Here is a 20,361-nt window from a genome sequence, read left to right as displayed (position 1 = left end):
TGATCCAATACACGCCTGCATCGAGAAGAGGCTGAGTTTCTAACAGAAGAGGAAGCACAGAGCAGCTGGAAGGCTCCTGCAGCAGTCCAGGAGAGAGATGGCAGTCATAGGTACAGGGAGGGGAGGTGGGGAGGGTGCAACACAGATGGAGGTAAGTGGACAGATTAGAGATATGCTATATAACATGTGATTGTGGGGGGAAAGAAAATAAGACAAAAGCAGAATTTTTGCCAAATCTCAATAGGCTGAAATAAAGAGCTCAATCTAATAAGTTACACTTATTAAGGCTAAATGTGAGGTCTTGATTTTAAATTTAAGCCAAACCAAATGACAACTAAAGGAACTATACTTATGTCAGTGATTTGACTGGGTAATGCCTTTTCTTTCTACCCGATTCAAAGGATAGTGAAGGTGAAAGCAACATGGATTCTCTCTAGTGTGTTATACAGCTACTGCCTAAACAGCCACACAGCGTCCAATTGAACAGTGGTGTGTCTGCCTAGGAAAGCTGTATAAAAGCAAACGAAACCAGACAGGTACACGTGCATGTTAGGAATACACAATTACTATGAGATCCTATTTAAAATACAGTTCACCATTACACACATTCAGATATGATAACCGAGAAATCAGGATCCTGATATATCACAATGACCCATCAAAATCATAAATTACAGAGTTAGCTTGTAAATTGGTATTTATTTCCACTAATGTCCATGTCACTATGAAGTCCTACAACAAATGCATCTTTTTTTTTCTTTATGCGACTTAGTTGTATTGAAAAAAGAAAACTCTTTACAAAGCTAAGTGCTATTTATCAAGTATTAAATAGTAGCTGAACCATCACCAGTCTCAGTGCTGAGAAGACTATGTGCTTAAGCTCTATAAATCTCCAAAATGATAAAGTATGTGCACAAATAACACTAATGTAAAAACAGAATGTGATAAATTTTGGAGAAGGGCTGAAGAGCTATTAGACTATAAGTTTCTACAGATACTGGATCATGTGTCGTTTACTTTTATATTTTCATCTCCGAGTACTAGTGCACTGAATGACAAATGGTAAAGGCTTAATTAGTGTTCATTCATCCATTCATACAAATACTTAGTAAGTGTTTACTATACGCTAGACATACAAGGACCTAGTTCCTGCTTTTGATGCTTACACTCACTCCTTTAAAACGCATTTTGAGCGCCCTGATCAAAGGTGGAAGTTAAGGACATGCAGATAAGGACAAGTAGGAAGGCAAGCTGATCTGCTGACTATGAGGTAGGAGGTGGAGGGACATGATGAGTCTAATAAATACTCAGTGCTTTGAGATGTAAGAGAAACTGACTGTGGGCACCTTAGGAGGATGGTTGTGTGGCAATTATGGGTAGCCAGGTTTGAGAACACACAGGTTTGTCATTTTCTCCAAAACTTCTTTAAAAGTGTTCAGGTGTTTTGAAAAAAAATGGAATATGAAGTAAAGGATATGGGAGGAAAATGGTTAACAGTCCAGGCCACCAAAAAAAAAAAAGCTGAAATAATGGAGCAAATGTAAAGGATGGAAACTTAAGTAAAGACAAGAAGTGAGTGCTGTGTTGGGGAAAACCAGAGGATGCGGTTAAAAAAAGTGGGTAGGGGGAAGAAGGAAGTAAAAGGAAAAGGGGAAACTTGATATTTCAGTAGTAGAGCTGCATTAGTTTATAAAACTCTTCTGGGTGAAGCTGTGTACACAAGCAGCTAAATGAAATGGAGGTAAGGATGTGAATGGAACAGAAGACTTTAGGACAGAGGTGCTCAAAGAAATACGAGGCTAATGGTTCAATGAGCCAGCACAATGCTACTGACATCATGGTTTGGTGGGAAATGCTGGGATGGAAAGAAGATAGAAAACCACTGCTCAAGTTCTTGAATACTGGTGAAATACCAGGATATTTAGGCAAAAGAGATGAGTAGAATGAGAGACTTAAAGCTTTCATGGAAAAATATTTGATATGAACCTTGTAGCAGGTACAGAACTTCACTGTCAAGAGATTGAGAGGCAAAAGAGAAGACATTTCAGCCTGAAGGATGGTCTAAGTAAGATCACAGGAGGCAGCAATGACTGACTATTTCTGATTCATCATCCTGAATCTCTCAGATCTCTCAGATGAAATGATCTGAAAACAACTCCACTGTATCAGTCAATAGCCTTTATCGCATATTCAAGTGAGTACTTTCCAAGAGGATCACTAACTCGTATCTATCTTCCTCTACTCATAATTGTCCCAACTACTTAACTCTCATATTTCCACTAAACTAAACTTAACATTTAATGATTCAACTCATCCATGTCTGGTGTTCAGATAAGGACATTAGCTGGTATAACAGACCTGCAACTGGTTGAAGGTCTGATCTCACAAGGCCAGGTAAACTGTTTCTTTTCCAATATAAGGAGATGCAGAGAGGCTGAGGATCTCAGTTTAACAGTAGCTTTTCAGAGGTGCCTTGATCTATGCTGCTTATCTTTTCCTACTTGTCTCTGATGTAACTTAAGATACTTTTTTGATCCTTGTTCTTAGAACCATATTACCACAGGGTAGAAAGGAACTTTTGAGGGTTGTGTGGTCCTATGTCCTGTCCAAAGGCTTCCCTAAAATTTTTGTGTTCAGTTTCTGCCTAAACACTCCTCCATTGTTTGAAAAATCATTGATTCAGGGGTAGACTGCTATTTGTCTTTGCTATAGTAAGTTGTCAAATTACTGCCACAATGCTGAGTAGACATGATCTGTCACCAAATCTCCGAGTTATATTTATTACTTGCAGTCTATCCTTTTGACATGTCTGAAAGCAGCTACCATGGAGCATGTAATGTAAGATAAGCTATATTTGTTGAAAATGGATCTAAATTTTCAATGCATTTTAACTGCTTGGTAAAGAGAGTAGGTATGTTCTGGTCATAATTCCAGCACAAACTTTCATGTCAAGATCTGATTTCTATTGATGCTTTATCTCTAATACCACTATGAAAAGTGCAGTCAGTGGGAGGGAAATGACATTGGAGAAAGACTGTGACTTGCATGCACATGGCAGCATATTTATGCCCTATGTACTCAGAGAGAAAGGGAAGGAAGTAAGAAAGGAAGGAAGGAGGGAGGAAAGGAAACATGGGTTATAATCTCAGCTCTTGGATAAATTAATAATACCTCTCTGAATGTTAATTTCTACTTTTATAAGATGAGCACAATGGCTCCTAATCACACAACAGTCTTTGGATACCAAATAGGTCAAGAATGTGAAAGCATCTTGTAAATCAGAAAATCTTATTCCTATGTAAGACATCTACTACCTGGTTTCACGTGCAATTTACACTACCCATCATTTTACCTTTTGATAGTCCTATTTCCTAAATACTTTACATTTACTTGTAGAAACACTCCATTTCAGGAAAAAATATGACTTTGTTTTGGAGGCTGTTTCATCATACAGCTTCTCATTACTTGCGTGAAGTGCCAAGAACCTTGGAGGGCAGAAAAAATCATTCTCTCCAGCTTCTCTGTAGCTCTCCTTTTGACAGCCCTCAAGCACAGGCTGATTGGCTGTAGAGCCACAGGGATTTGATGAAACAAAGCGTTCCACAGCAATACAGAATCCAGCTGCTTCTATCTCAAGGGAAGTACAAGATATAACCTTGGTTGATTGCTAGTAAGTATGCTAGTTGCCTAGCGAAACTCAAAAGTCCAAGGAAAAAGGCATAATGCCTTTCCTGAATTTAATTTTGAAGCTTTTGTTTTCATAATGTGATGTGCTGCAATTTGAATATCTTTCCAGAAGGCTTAGACTAGCATGGAATTTTCTACCATAGCTGCTAACATGTACCACACACTCTTATCAAGTCTTACATTTGCAATGATAGCAAAATGCTATATTACACAATATATTAGTGCTTATAAAGCACTGATTGCATGTGACATTTTAAATTTGATAGAGGAGCTCATGAAAAGTGTGATTTAAATAACCGTATTTTAAAAGAGCTCAATGTGAAACTAAATTTGGTTTCCTAATACTACACAAATTTGATTGTCATCAAAAATCCTTCTTTACTCTAGGGTAATTCTTATTTTTGAAAGTAGGAAAATATATTAAAGAAATAAGATTCATCAATAACAACATTTCTAAAAATTTATGTCCACAGATTCACATGTAAATAAGACTGCAGGTAAGTACATACTTTAATTTAGCTGAAAAAATAAATGAAGTATCTTATAAAAGTTCGTGCATCAATTTTTAGACTATCAAATAATCTGAAATACATTTCCAGAAACAAGAAATCCTTTTAGCCATTCCTCTCACATTGGTTAATATGCTCAGATCTTTTACACAGCAAATATTCTGGAGAGAATTTGTCTTTTTATTGCTTTTTCCTCCTTTAATTATCTTTAAAAATCATGAAAAATCTCTGCTAGATTTCATTTAATACAAAGTTAAATCAGCAATTAGTAAACTAATCACTGCCAACTACCACTGATAATAGATGATGAGTTGAAACATTTCAATTACCTCTTGGACATCATGAAATATGTCTGTTTTCTTCAATAGGGAAAAATTAATAAATATGAAAATTCATCTATTATTCTAACATGTCAACAAATCAAATCACTTTCAGTTTTTAGAGTACCTGACCATTTACTGCCCATGATACACAGACTTCCCCTGACGGTGTAAGTAAAATTTTGTGTTGTGCTTTTCTGAACATTATCTCTTAAGTCTTCATAACTCTCATGAAAATAATTTTATAAGCTACCATAACTTAATGGCTGATTTCCCCACTCTTGGACATGTCACCTTCCTCTTCCCTGCCCCAACTCCCATTTTTTGGTACTATCCATTTCAGCAACCAACATTTTCAATTATGCATTTTCCCCTGTGTTTTTGGTGTTTCCCCCTGCAGATAAATTCTCTGAAGTACAGAGAGATGAACATTACTACGGCTCTTACCACTTCCAAAGTGCTTTCTAAATTTCAGTGCCATCAACATCAATATGTATGATCGTAAAATTTGTACTGTGACCTTCACCAGCACTTAAGTATTATTATTTTTTACTGGAGGAAGGAGTGCTAATTTCTATGGAGATGAAATTTCCATGATTTTATACTAATGAAATCTTATTAGTATTATTTTAATCTTTGCTGTTATTGCTATTGCTGTTAATTGCTTTAAAATATTTGCTAATCATATTTCCTATCATGTGGATTATCTTCGGGGGTGTTTTTTAAATGCTGTTTAGACAATAGTGCTTCACTGCATTAGCTGCAAATATTTTTTCCCAATATAGACGGTTTTACTTTCACTTTGGGCTTTTTTGGGGAGTAGGTATATTTAATATTTTTATATTATTAAATATGTTAAGCATTTTGCAATGTGACTTTTTTCTGTTACTTCAAAGCTCAGACAACAATCCTACCAAATGTCTAACAAACAGCAACTTCCCCCAAAATTTGATTAAAAATATTTAGCTATTTAATCCATCTGGAATGTATTTTGGCATACGTTGTGAGATGTGTACCTGAATTTCTTCTTTTTCAAACTCTAATATCTCAACCATTTATTAAATATTCCTCTTTCCCATTGTTTTATAATGCTCTTTATATATACATGTATATATAAAATTCTTATCTATAGCACATTGAGATTTTCTCTATTTCCCTAGATCTAGCACAGTACCAAAAAAGTTACATTATATAATTTTCTACTATAGTTTGCTATCTGAAATGGCTTTTCAACATTTATAGCTTCTTTTAGAAAATACCCCTTTATTCTCATTAGCTTATGTTTCCAAATAAATTTTTATCATTCCATCACCTTCTGAGAAAATCCAGCTGAGGGTTTTATTGAGATTATACTTTTATATTTATAAATTAATTTAGGAAGCTTCAATGGATTTACCTTTATATCCACAAACATAACCTGTCTCTTCATTAATTCAAGTTTCTAACTCACAATAAATAACATTTAAAAGCCCAATATTATATAATTAAGGGGCAGAATGAGATAATGGAAAAGGTGAAGACTGTAGAGTGGGACACATAAATATATACACATATATTTATGATACACATATATATATGTAAGTCTTGGCTTAAATCCTGTGTGATCTTGGGCTAGGTGCTTAGCCTCTCTGAGCCTCAGTTATTTCCTCTGTAAATTGAAGGTAGTGGTACTTCCAAGGTTGCTGTAAAGTGTAGGGATTATGTATATAAAACTACTGCAACATAGCATGTACCCAATAAATGTTAACTATGAGAATAATTTTTAATATAACATGTGCTTAGTACTTGACATTTTACAAAGTTCTTTCATGTGTATTCTCTCACTTGCTCTTCAATATTTACAAAACCCCATTAGATGATCATGTTGTTGCTATTATCACTGTTAATATTAAAACTAAATAGGTAAACATGTATCTTCTTTTGAATCAAAACACAAGCCCATTTCATATCATCATGACATAGTATTTGTAGATCACCTACATCACACAAAAACCTTGTTCCTGAATATTTTACAATTTTTTCCTGTTATAACTGTAATTGTCCTTTTATTACATTTTCTCTTACTTTCATTTGCTTAAAGGAATGCCGTTGATTTTAGTATGTTTGTTTCATGTTCAGCAGTTTTATTGAGTTCCTTATTAACTCTTAAAAATATGGTTAATTCTTTTGGTTTTCTGGGTTGTCACATTTCTGTTCTATGTTATGGAATCATATATTAATAAAATCAGCTACTAAATTGAAAAACAGAAAAACTAAGACTACTTACCTATCATGATATCATGATATATTAAAATCTTCCTGTTGAAAACATAAATTCAAGATTATTTAGCTATTACTAGTCAGTTTCCTCTAGTCTGTAGATTGTATTACCTTATGACATTTTCTCATCAGTCCTTCAAACTTCACAGTACCTTGCCTGACAGGAAGGGATGATGTTACAGTGTGGCAGAAAAAGGAAAAAGAGAAAGCATACATCTTTTTTTTTCTTTGTGGGCTTTAAATATTATTCTTAGAAATAAGAGAAGAAAGAGAAGAGTAGAAAAGAGGTAAAAATTGCACTCACTCGCACACTTGTGAGAGTTTTGCTGCTTTTCCACCTTTAAATGCATGGTTGGCCATGCTCATTCTCATTGTTACCTCGACCTCCCACTCCCAAATACATTCTTTCCCCTTATTTTCTCCTAGAGTATCATTTCTGCCATAGTAGGATGCTTCCTTCGAAAAGTATAACAATATTATTTTTTCATTGAATCCATTGGTTAACACTATTAAATGCTTTAAAATATTTGCTAATCATATTTCCTATCATGTGGATTATCTTTGGGGACATTTTTATATGCTATTTAGACAATAATGCTTTACCATATTAACTACAAATATTTTTTTCCAATATAGATTATTTTACTTTCACTTTGGGCCACTGCCAAAAGCAGTCTAAATAAAGGAATTCACAGATGCCTCAAAAATATTTCATTTTCACTTAATCATGTTTTTTTTTCCAGCTCAATTATAAAAAGCAAAACAAAACCAGTAATAGAAGTTAAAAAATGACCTAGGTGATACAATTGCTTTCCCTGTAGAACCAGACAATCAGCTTCAGGTATGGTTTCCTTACTCACGGGGAAAATGATTAGAAGTGGACGGATTGACACTGTCCCCGCTGTCAGCACTTTCACTGCTGGAAACTTCATCATCAGATTCCCGCACAGAGGAGCAGGGTGAGGAGCCGTCAACTTCTTCAAACTTCCTCTTTAAAATTCCACTCATTGCTGCAGCACTGTCACATGTACCTGTAACAGGAATGGGAGCAACAGAGCATTGAAACATTTGACCGCTGGATGTGCAGCCAAGGTCGCCGGAGTCATTTTTTGTGGCTTTTTTTACACGAGCTGAGCTTTCCCTTGAAAGGATCACTAGTTTTTTTTTTTTTAATTTCAAATTAACAAAAATGAAATTAAATGAGATATGAGCATTTGACAATTTGCTTACCAAAATGTATCATTTTTAAAAAATTATTCATTTTAATGTAATACCTCTATTCCTTTTTGTTGGCAGATTGAGAAAATCCACCTGAGTCCATAAAATTCTTTAACAAAAACAAATGCCAATGTTCCCCAAAGGCCTAAATGATTAGTGGAAGGAACACAGATAAGTATGCAAAAATTTCATACTCAAATTTTAAAATGCAAGAAACCTAATTAGTTGAGCACAATGAAGCATATGAAATCAGGTCTAAATTTGAGATAGTTTCCATTTAAATATTACAATATCCCCATGATTCCTGGTTGCTGAAGCGGTTGCTGTTTCAGAAACCTCCTAAGGCTATTTAACTGGAATGTAGCACTAATTGGGTGGGAAGACTAGTGTGAGGAGTGGGCATGGTTTCTCCTAAATCCAGTCTCTAAGATAAATGGGCTTTCCCCTCTGCTTGAGCTGCCCTTCTCCACCTTCCCCATTTACCCTGACATGTGCACAGTCAGCTGATGGGCATAAACTTTCCTTGCAGTGTAAGGGTATTTTTAGGAATAGCTTACATATAAACTAGCCTGGATATATGCACATGGTCTTACATTGTTAAATTAACTTAGCTGAAAGTATTACTAAGTTGATTCCATGCATTCTATCTTCCACCTCATTTACATCAGCTGATTTTAACTCCCATTTGAGTTCTTAGTTACATTATCTAGGTACTATCCTCAGAAATCTCTGAAATCACCCCTTCTCTGTGCAGATCACAGGGCTGGCAGTCTGACCAGATCCCCTCAGTGGGGCCAGCTTTCCAAATCTAATTCAGTAGTTTTCAGTCAGCTACTTGGGTTAGCAGCATCAGTATCAGCTGGGAGGGAAATGGTTAGAAATGCAAAGTCTCAGGCCCCATTCCAGATCTACTGAGTCAGAAACTCCCAGGGGGTAGGACCTAGCACTCTGGGCTTTACAAAGCCCTCCAGGTGCTTCTGATGCATACTCAAATTGGAGGACCACTTGTCTAATTTCTATTCTGTTCTCCAGCAGCTCCCTCCTTGGACTTTTCCTTCCTTGGGTGTGTCCATACACCAGCCCTGAAGAGTTATATAACCCAACACTCAATTCCCAGTCAAAATCTTCTTTGTCCATCTCTGGTGTGATTTTTTGTAAAATTAAGTATCATAATAGATGTCTCTTAAGTATCATTAATTTCAATTTGGAGTAAGGGATACAAAAGGGAGTAGAATGTGTTACTTGCCCTCAAGGAGCTAACATCCACTATGCTGGGCTCCATGAAAATGATAATAGCCCCAGATTCTTGTTCTGCTTTGTTTTACTAATTCATGTCTTTTTCATGACTTTTATTAACAATGGAGATAACTGATAGCAATAAGATACTATGCTGTCCACTCTTTTGAGAATCAAATCTCTACTCTGACACTGATTTTACCACTATTCAGATTAGCACATTATTTTTCTCCATCTTAAAGAGTGTGAAATGCATAAAATGTTCATGCATATCTGAGTAGGATGGAGAGAAAAAAAAGATATTTTAAGTAAAGTTCCTGAAATAAAAGTAGGACAGGATATAAATTTTAAAATGGTTCACTTCAAACAAGATGCAAAATAATTCATGAGAGAGAGACTCCAAGACACAAAGTAATACAAGATGGAAACCCATGTTTAAAAAGTATGTTTTTATAACAAGATATTGCAATGGGAACAGTTCAAAACCATGTCCTTGAGCTCCACTTTCTTATCTGATCTTCTCCAGCTTCCTTAGGAAAGGCAGATTCCTCAAGAATCAAGGACACTCAATTGGACTAAAGGTAATTATGTTCCAACATGGTGAAAGGTGGTACTTGGTTCTCTTCTCTTCCTCTCTCACTGCCTCAGGAATGAGGGGGGGAAACTTTTGGAGGGATGATAAGGGAATTCAGTAGTCTCTTTTTCCTTTTGTTACTACATTCGTACTGGCAAGACTGGAAGCCATGGAGCTGAAGGTTGGCTGTAATTTCCATCTACATCTTTAGGGCTGAAAGAGCCTGAGCTAGACCCAGGTCAAAAGAAGGAAAGAACTGACTGTTCAAGGTGGTATTAGTTTGTATGCTGAAAATTAAAAATTCAAATAATTACAGGGGGCATAACCTTAACATATAGCCATGAAACTAGTTAAATGCTAACTTGCTTGTGCAGCAACCAAGCATAACACTTGTCTAGTTTCACTGCCTTTAAAAAATATTATGTAAACATAACAAGATATCATAACAGATTATGAGGGCCAAATGACCCATTGCTTGCCAGTATATAAACTGTGATCGGGACCCAATAGTAAAGTTGTAAAGGGAGCATGTGGTTTTCTCCTATATCATCTATACTAGCTCACGAGGGAAGAAAAGAATGCAAGAATTTAGGGAGAAGACCCTGTTATATAAGGGGTTGTATATACTTGGTTTGCTTGTACCCAGTATTGCTTCTTTTTGAATCTGAGGGCAACAATATTTGACTAGCTAGTTACAGATGCAAGTGAGTAGAATTAACATTTGTCCTATGGCTGCTAGAGTTCCTTAAATAGCCACTTAATATATTTTTGTTCCTAAAGATGAGGCATAATTAAACTTGGTAGATCCTAAGCCAATGAAAAAGTGGTCAACATTTCAAACTGGCTTCATACAGCATCAAATCTCAAAGAACAGAAGATAAATCTGGACAGGCATTAATTTACTCTAAATATGAGAAGCAGAAAATCTAAGTCTCATTAACAGAGCCATCTTAACCCAGCTACCATTTTCCCACTCATGAAACACATGCTAGGCAAGAGCATCACCATTTCTCACTTGGACTAGGACAACCACCTCCTAATTATTATCTCTCAACCACTACTGCTTGCTTTCTATGTGTTTTCCAGGTTGGAAGGAGAATGATAAATTTAAAATGCAAATGTGATCATGTCAGTCTATAGCTTAAAACTCTTAAGTGACTTTGGATGGCCTTAGGATTCAGTTCAAAATTCTCCAAATGGCTTATAAAGTCCCTAACAATCTATTCTGGCTAACTTCTTCATCTTCATTTTGAGCCACTGGCCTTGTTAACCAATATTTCAGCTCTAACAATCCTTCAGTTTCTCCAACCCATTTCCTCTCTGGCGTCTAAGCCTTTTGATATACATACTGTTCCTTCTACTTTTAAATTTCTTTTCCCATAGGACTTACCACATTCTAAATCTTTATTATTTATTTATGTATTTTTAGGTTTACTATTTATTTTTTCATCCCCTGCTGAAAGATACAAGGGCAGGGATCTTTGTTTTCTTTACTGATGTTCCAAGGGTCTAGAACAATGCTTTATATCTAAGTGCTCAATAAGTATTTGTTTGAAGAATGAATGAAACCCTTACATTTCCATACTTTAATTGCTTTGTCAGTGTCTGTTTTCTCTGACAGACTAAACGCTCCAAAAAGCAGAAATCATGTTCATCTCATTCATCACTCTATTTCTCCTAACAAAATATCTGGCATATTTGATTGAATGAGAATCAAAATGAGATGAAATTGACCTCAAAACGTCATACAATTTTTTTGGTTTGCAAGAAACCCAGAAGCCAATTCTAGCTAACTTAAGCACAAAGACATCTGTTGGAAAAATCCTGAACTAGTTCATGCAATCTAAGACAGAGCTGAAATGCAAAATTGAAGAACTGCAGGAATAAGGATAGCTTCTAGGATTATGGCTGTGGAAATTTCTTGCTCTTTTATTTTTTTATTTTTATATTTTTAGAGCACCACTGTTACTAGTTTTAAGTCTAGCAACTTCTACGTCTCTCAGTTCAAGTTTAATGTTCCAAGGGGTTTGTAACCTTTCAGTCCATCTTGGGTCAGGTGTCACCCCTAGACCATTCGACTACATGGCCACTAGGCAAGGAGCCACCTAATTAGGTATCATTGCAGAGAATGTCACTCAGAGGCTTCAGTAAGTTCACCTGCATTCCAAAGCCAATATTCTCTCCCTGTCTACACTGATTAATCTAATTTTCTCATTTATTAACATAGTCTGTGAACTCACCCTTTGGCCAGCTTCTCAGCTTGGGATTCCTCTGTCTCTATACCCAAGTGCCCTTTATATTGCCCAATTCAATTAAGAACTACTTTATTTTAAAACTCTAATAAATATCTTGTGATCCTGGATATGTTATTTTTAATTAACATACACTATTTATTTCATATTTGTGTCAGATGTAACCATTGCTCAGAAGCCTCTGAGCACATTTAATAAAAAAGTAGTAGAAAAGTATAAATGTTTCCATCTTTGTCCTCAAAAAAGATACTGATAAAACTACATTAGATTTTCTGTGGTTATACTTAAAATTATTTTATTTAATATATTGCTAGAAAAAGTATCGGGAGCCAGAGGATATAGGGTGAAGACAAGTGGGAAAGCTTGGCTAAGAATGCCAAATCAGGAGGTTGATAAAAACATACATTTTAATGCCCTTGGAAGAACAACTGAAGCTAAACTTTGGTTATTTGTTGGAATCTTGTTCATATCACCCTCTTATGACAACTTAAAAATTTCACAGCTTTCCTAGGTAACTCATTTATACCTACTATCCCATTTATATTCATCTAACATTTAATCCCTATTTCTTCTTACACTCTGGTCCCTATTTCCTAAAGTTTTGCTATGTATTGTAAGGAAATGACCACAGAAAAATATTCCTTAAGAATATCATCAATCTCCTTCTAAGGAGCAAGTTGTCTGATTTGCAGAAGAATCATTTTAGGGTTGTCAGATTTAGCCAATCAAAACAGAGGGCACCCAGTTACATTCAAAGTTTAGCTTAAAAAATAACATTTGGGATATAATTTTACTTATTATTTGTTACTTATCTGAAATGTAAATTTAACTGGGCATTCTGCATTTCTTCTGATACACCTAACTGGTGCTCTTGGCCCTTGGTGAGAAAGCAAAATGAGGATGAAATCAACAAAAACATCTATACACACACAAAAATGCCACCTACCAACCAGAACTACCATACATGAATATTCCTGTGCTTTATCATTCAGATGAAACCCAGTAAATAAAATATGTAAGGTCATTAGGGTGACTCATGAGTTTATCCAACAATTGGGAAAAAGGTGAAGGGATGGGAGATGGTTAATCAGTTAAGGACTGGCGTGGTCTATCACTGATGCAGGAAGAAATGAATTTAAAAGGAAGTAATTCTGGCATGGCAAGAATTTCCTTATATGGTAATGCGGAGGTCTTTTTGGTGAGATACTGTCTCTTCTCTGGCCTGATGAAAGAGCAGGTGGTGAGCTGCGAGTTCCTGGTTCATTTGACCTGGCAGGCTTATTCCATGGAGGCTGCCTGCACCAAGGGATTTCCATGGTCCTCTCTCTAGAACAAAGGTGAGTATCTAGAGCCCCTCTATTCACTTTTACCTGGGAGTCTGGGTATATTCTTTGGATTGCTTGCTTGCTAGTTTTGTAGTTAATCAAAATGAAAGTAACCTTCAACTGCAAAGGTCATTAACAAAGACTCTTCTGCCTTGGTGATGTGGCATACATCAAAGGTGCATGTTAACTTGCATTACGACCTGACATGAAGGACAGTTCTTCATTACTTGTCAAGGAACAAAATCATTTATTTTGTGTCCTCATCAAATTCTTCCAGCAAGTACAAAAAGCTAAGAAACTATGATAAACTTCTCTCCCAACGAAATGATAAGCTCAGGCTGCTTGCTGCAGTCAGCAACGGGCTCCGAGCCCAGGAAACACCAGTGTCAAGATTAAGTTGCACAGAAAAAGAAGCTTATTCTTCTTTACTATCATGCAGAATGGAAAGCAATTCTGATGTTTCTTCTGGTTGCTTCACCAAATTCAAATGATGAGATGAGAAGCATTGCAAATAGGTTGATGAAAACACTGGCGTGTGGCTCATCTGTGATAGCAGGTGGGAAAAGCTTAGCTGGCAAAAGCAAGATTATTCACAATGTCACACTACATCAACCAGATTGTCTACAGGGCCAGATAGAGGATGAAGAGGACAGTTGCTCAATTGATGGTGTGTAGGTTTTATTCCAATATTTAAGAAAAGAGGGCTTAGCTAAAACATCATACTGTGATGTTCTTTTGGTAGTATATCTTTAGTTATCCAGAAGCATTTCTATCAGGATACAATTTTAAATGAGTTAGTATCAAATCCTCTTCATTCTCAATTTTTTCACAGCATGAATTTGAGCAATCTGGGATGTTCTGCCCTAACACTCACACCGCTCCTGCGTGTACACTATTATGTTAACCAAACACTGACCACAGGCTAAAGTCTCTGCTAAATGAGACAGCTATTGTCTGAAGGAGCTGGCATCAGAGTTTAATGCACTGAACACTTACCATGCCCACATTCTCAGAATGCTTATGCATTTCTCCAAAAAAAAAAAAAAAAAAAAAAAAAAAAAAAAAGGAAGGGGGATATCTTCTTCCACAACACGAGGAGGACCATTTCTGCCTTAATCCATTTGGCAAGAAATTAACATATCGGCTGCCAAGAAGATAGGGATTTGGCAATGAATTCACAAAGTAAAATTCTGCAAGGTGTTTCCATGGGGTACCACCAGTGTGAAAAATGCTGCTGGTGGCTTGCCAATTCAAGAAGCACAAGTTGGCCAAATGTACTTCTCTTGTCCAGGTGTCTGCTTAAGCCAAAAACGCTGGGAGCACTCCTGTCAAATGAATATTTTTGTTGGAGAAATGATTGTAGGGTTCTCCTATTATGTATGAATTCCCTGTGCCAGAATTGCCTGTGACCTTGAGTTAAAGGTCTGAGCTGCTTTATTTGCCTTGGATTTCACATTACAGCTTGATGATTTGCAGTTTGAGAATTTGATGAAAAAGATGAAAACTTTCCCCTGAAAAAAATTGTGCGTAAGTACAAATGCATGCCGTTTATCCATGGACTCCCTGGTAAAGAACTTCTGCTCTGGTGACACACCATTTCCTCAGCTTTGGTGGATATCCAGAACTTGAAGAAATGATTCACTGTGAACACATCAGTTCAAAGTATCAAAGAAGTTTGTACATCCGTTGCCTCCTGTTCCCTTATACCAGGGTCATGAACTTCCTAGGGCAGGGTGCTTCCTGGCTCCCCTAGGTTCTTCTCCCACGTGTGCCACAGGGCCTAGTGCATCTCCCGTGGACATTCCTTATTGATTTTAAGGGTTCCTTTCTTCAGTATTCTCTTGGCTGCGACACACTACTCTACAACAACTACTCAAAACCGGCTTTGTCTTTAACTTTATGGGTTGGTAGAATACTTGACTAGAACAGTTCTAAGTTGAGATACACATTCCCAAAACAGTGTCTGTCCTTCCTAAAATGTAGTTAAGATTGCCTTGCTCCTTTTATAATAATACCACTTGGTGAGCACCTACTATGGGCCAGATACTTTGTACTTATTCTCTGTAATCTTTTCCCAAATCTTGCAAAGTAGTTTTAATAAAGGAAACTGAGGTTTCAGAAATCTAGATCATTTGCCCAAGAGGCTGGAGCCAAACTTTCTCTGAGAACTATCCCCTGACCAGCAGCCCATTGGGTCCAGTGACCTCTCTGCATTCACAGCACCCAGAAGATGCATTTAGCAGTACTTACTACAGTACATCAGAGTTACTGGTTTTCCTGACAGTTCTCACACTTGACTGTAAGGTTCTTCCTGGACTGAATGAATATGGACTCCAGTGCCTGCTCAGTAAATGAATGGTCATCACTTTGGAGCCTATTCCTGGATCAGCTACTAACAAGTGGTCTAATTCTGAGTAAGAGGATTAACTCCCTGGGTCTCAGTTTCCACCTCTATCAAAATAAGGCACAGGGCATAACTAGTAAGAAAAGACTCTAATGCAATGCAGTCCCCACTACCAGGGAGTAAATGATAAAAATCCTGGCATCCATCAAAGGCAGGTGTCTCTGACTGTCCATACCTTCTTTCCTCACTGTGTGCAAACTGCCTGCAGTGGCTAAATTGATTTATGCCTTGCTGATAAAGGGATGGAAGGCTACTCTACTTACTAATGGTGAAGGGGTTCTTTATGACAATGTCTGGCTGGAGAGACCCCAAGGAGCTTTCTGTAATACCTGCCATTGGGATTAGCATCCATATAAGATAGTCAGAACCTGGTTTTTAATGCCTCTTAACCCTAAACATTGTTCATTACCTGTTATTTGGCAACATGATATAATAGAACACATATGGGCTGAATTCAAAAGCCCTTCTCTAAAGTTAACTTTCAGGACGCTTTCTTTTCAGTTAGCAAGAGCAGGGAAAACCAACCAAGAACATGACGAGGCTTTTTAAACTGTTGAAAATTGATCAAGTGCCTGTTGTAAGCCTATTTTCCTACCCCAACAACAAAAGTACCAATGAAAAATTTATTTTATATGCTTGCTGTTAAGACTGAAGAGCAGTACTTAGCCTAATTTCTTGGACGACTGGCAACACTTAACCACATTAAGGGAAAAAAAAAGATCACGTAGACGTGGAAGAATTTAGAATTATTACTGCAGCACTGAAAGAGAACATTTTTTTTTTCTCCTTAGCACTTAAGAAGTTTCAGTCTTTTAGAAAGTTTCTGATTAAATAATAAAGTAGACTAGCCAGTGCAGATCAAAGGATATTTAAGAGATATGACATCTTTTTCCTTCAGAAGTATCATCAGAATAGTCTGAAGGGAAAGGATCTTTTAAAAATACTTCCCTCAGAAAGTACCCTAAAGTGGACATCAGAATAAAATATGGCCAAGTTTCAGGACCAAACTCATACAAGCACTGGGATTCTGACAAAGACAGTGTGCAAAAAATAAAGAAGATTTAAAAAATTAGAATAAGTATAAAAAAGTACTTTGGACGTTCTTTAAAATGAATCACTACCTTAGACAAGATATAGATTTTTACTATCTAAGGCAGAGAACAATAGTTACTCAAACTGCAGCTGACAATGCATTAAGCAGCAATTAGTAAAAATAATTTAGAGAGTAAGATTAAATACCTGGGTTTTCAAGTCTCAGTGAAGGTTATACTGGCATAAATTAAAACTGATTCACAATAGAAATACATCACACCAAACTCATACAATCGTTTAAAATATGGAAACCCACTACTTAGAAGAGCTTCATCATTCAAACAAGTTTCACAAAAGCAGAGAGTCATAATATTCCTCCCCATCAACAATTGTTACCAATGTATATTCATCACAAAGCACTTCTAGGCATGCTACTATTAAAGTAATGTTTAAGTAAAAAAAAAGAAAGGAGATATATTTTCTAAATTTCTTCTGAAATTTAAATCTAAAGACAATCATTTGATGCAATATAGCTAAACATTATTCTGATCAGATGAAGCTTCAAATAGAAAAGTGTGTGAATAGAGATTGTTTCATGATTCAAATTAGCACTTTTAAGTCATTGGATAGAATTGGGCTCTCATGCTCCAATGACAGCACTGGCTCAGCAGACATTTCTTGGGCACCTAACATGTGCCAGGCTCCCTCTGTTATTGACAAGTCCGTAGTCTGTAAATGAGACCAGAACTCTGGACGGAGCAAAGATGAATAACTAATGCCATCACTGTACAAAGTCAACATGGAAATGAAAAGATATCTACTATCTTATGGGCAAAAGCCCAAAGCTGAAAAATTTTGAAGCAACAAAGGGTATAAAATAAGACAGCCCAGAAAAATGCATATTACCACATCATATGTGAGGATTGTGCTTCTAGTTAGAAAGGTTTAAGGTATCTATGAAGACACATAGAGTTTGAACCTTAATGACTATGGTGACTGCCTTCTCTACTTGTACCATTTGAATGTAAGATATCAGCTGCTCTGTACTTCCTAGGGATGACCTCCAATAAACTCCTACTGGGTTTCTATTTTTGGAAAACATATCTCTTCCTCATCCATTGAAATTTAAGATTGTGATTATCTATAACTCTAAGCTTAAGCTGAACTTGTCTTACCAGTACCAGGGAATCAACTCTTGTGGGTTGAAAAACAGTAATATTAGTTACCACTTTTAATGCTCTTATTTTATGCCAGTCATGCAACATGCCATTTCATTTTCATAGAAACCCTTTATATAGGAACAGTTATCCCACTGTATAGATAAAGATGAGGCTTAGAGTTTTCAAGTACAATGACCAAGGCCACATGGATTATAAGTGGCAGACTATGTCTTAAAGTGACACCAGGGTTGGAACTTGAGTGTAAGCTCCAAACCACTGTCCTATTCAGCCTTTCCATACTCCATGATATAGCTTGAACTCACACACTCAATAAACTACGTAATAAAAGCATTTACCTATCAAGAAAATGATACACAATATTTTCCTGGTTTTTCAGTTGCTCATGAATTTCCCTAAATTTACAAGGTTTTATTGTATTAAACAAAGTTACTCTGGTTTGTTAAAGTAGTTTTCTGGCCTTTTAAAATGCTAATGGGCAAGAGAAAACAATATGGACTATTTGGACTATTTTTTCAGTACTTTGGACTATTCTAATTCTTACGAAATGAGAACCGACATTCCTTCACTCTCAAAGAGCTTCAGAAGGTATGAGAACGTATTATTAGCCGGTGTGGTATTAGTCACTTTGTGTATCTTAACATGTGCATTATACTAATGAATTTTCAAAGAAGTGAGGATTGATGGCTCCCTTGTCTTACTTACTTGTATGTGATTGGGGAGAACGTAAGGTGTGCACACATGCATACACGTGCGCACACGTGCACGCACACACACACACATGACTAAATGCATTTCTAAATGAATATGTGGATTCATAAACTTGCATGGAGACAAGGGATTGCCCGAGTAACAACTCTTCCTAGCTAGCGTGGTAGTGGAAGGTGATGTATCTCAAAGCCTCAGGATTTAGAAATGAAATAGACTGGAACTCCTGAAATTGGCAAGAATAGCTATATGACACCAAAAGATTAGTCAAATGTCATCAAAACAATTGCTCTGTGTATTTTCCTTGGTATACCTGCTATAGACTCCTCATTTCCATATTAGACAAAGTATTTTCAAATTTCTATCTATGGTTTAATATGACAGATTCTCATTATAGCAACAAGAACCAACTTCTCATTTACCTGGAGTTCAAACATGATTTTCAATATCCTGAACATAAAAAAACAAAGACAAATTTTGTTGATTTTCTATGTTTCTATGCTCAGTATACTACATATATGCATTGTCACAAGTTCAGTACATAGGAGAAGCATAGAGGGATATTTATCTCTCTCCCTTTGCCCACCAAAGTCTATATGATTTAGAATTTAATGTAAAACAAAGTGCAAAAATTTGATTTTTGAACTGCTCTCAGGTAAGAAGCAATTATTAACTGTATTAAAATAATAAATATTAACATGAGAAAAGAAAGTAAATTTTAAAATAGGCTATCAAGTATATAAAAAAGCATATAAAATTATATGAAAAAACATAAATAGTAACACCATTCAGTGTTGGGGCACAGTTGGGGAACAGTCTTATCTTTTGCAGTAAGTCAATGTAATGGTGGAAATAATGATTTTTATGCCAAGAAGAAAAGCCTAAACTGATTTCCACTTTGCTCAACAAGGCAGAATGATATGTACTATATTTTGCTTCTGTGAAAGCAATTAACATTAAAAAAAAAAAAAAAACTGGCCGTTTCAGTTATAAACTTTACTTACTTAGAAAATTGGTTAATTTAGTACAGATTATTTTCCAACTGTTCTGGACAAAGTATTACTATAACATTGCCATGTGTCTAACAATATGGAATAGAAATAAGACCTTAAATTCACGATTTTACAATTTTACAATTTTACAATTTTAACATCCTTATACTTTTCAATAAAATTAATACAATTCTATTTAAATTACAGAATAGGTGATAAAAATTTAATCATTTGTTCTGATTGTTTCTTAAGAAATGCCAGGTTAAAATAAAGAAAGAAACATGATTGTTTTGAATACTCAATTATTTTCAATATTTTCCTTCTATATGTTTAGGTAATTTTCTTTTTCTTTCTATTTCAGACACTAGAAGTTCAGGAGAAAGACATGCATAGTGATAACACCACTTAAAACCCACACATATGATTTTGAGATGACAACAGTTATTTGTAGATTTTAGATTATGTTCCATATTGCTAGACTGAGTACAACATGTTTGCCCTAAAATCTTTTCCAAGCTTACAATATGGTCTCTAGTTTCAAGTGATGACAAAGACAGACTCGTAATCAAAAAGCAGGAAATTAATTTTTGAAAAATCCTTAAAGATTCCTTTGAAGTCTAACACCATCTCTTCAAGTACACCAACCGCATGTCCTTCAATGATTTGT

The 20,361-nt window shown here is 36.0% G+C and overlaps 1 protein-coding gene across 2 annotated transcripts in view; it reads right to left on the bottom strand.

Moving 5' to 3' along the window:
• Positions 1-20,361, bottom strand: part of CSRNP3 (cysteine and serine rich nuclear protein 3) — a 179,967-nt gene that overhangs the window by 66,941 nt on the left and 92,665 nt on the right. For both annotated transcript variants that reach the window (XM_031451575.2, XM_010982539.3), the window contains one exon: positions 7,636-7,806. In XM_031451575.2, coding sequence (XP_031307435.1) covers positions 7,636-7,806 — 171 coding nt within the window. The remainder of the gene's footprint in view (positions 1-7,635; positions 7,807-20,361) is intronic.

The sequence above is a fragment of the Camelus dromedarius genome, chromosome 4, assembly GCF_036321535.1.
Source record: "Camelus dromedarius isolate mCamDro1 chromosome 4, mCamDro1.pat, whole genome shotgun sequence".
In the NCBI taxonomy this organism is placed as follows: domain Eukaryota; kingdom Metazoa; phylum Chordata; class Mammalia; order Artiodactyla; family Camelidae; genus Camelus; species Camelus dromedarius.
Note: the sequence above shows the minus strand (reverse complement) of the source record. Positions and strands in the feature narration are given on the sequence as shown.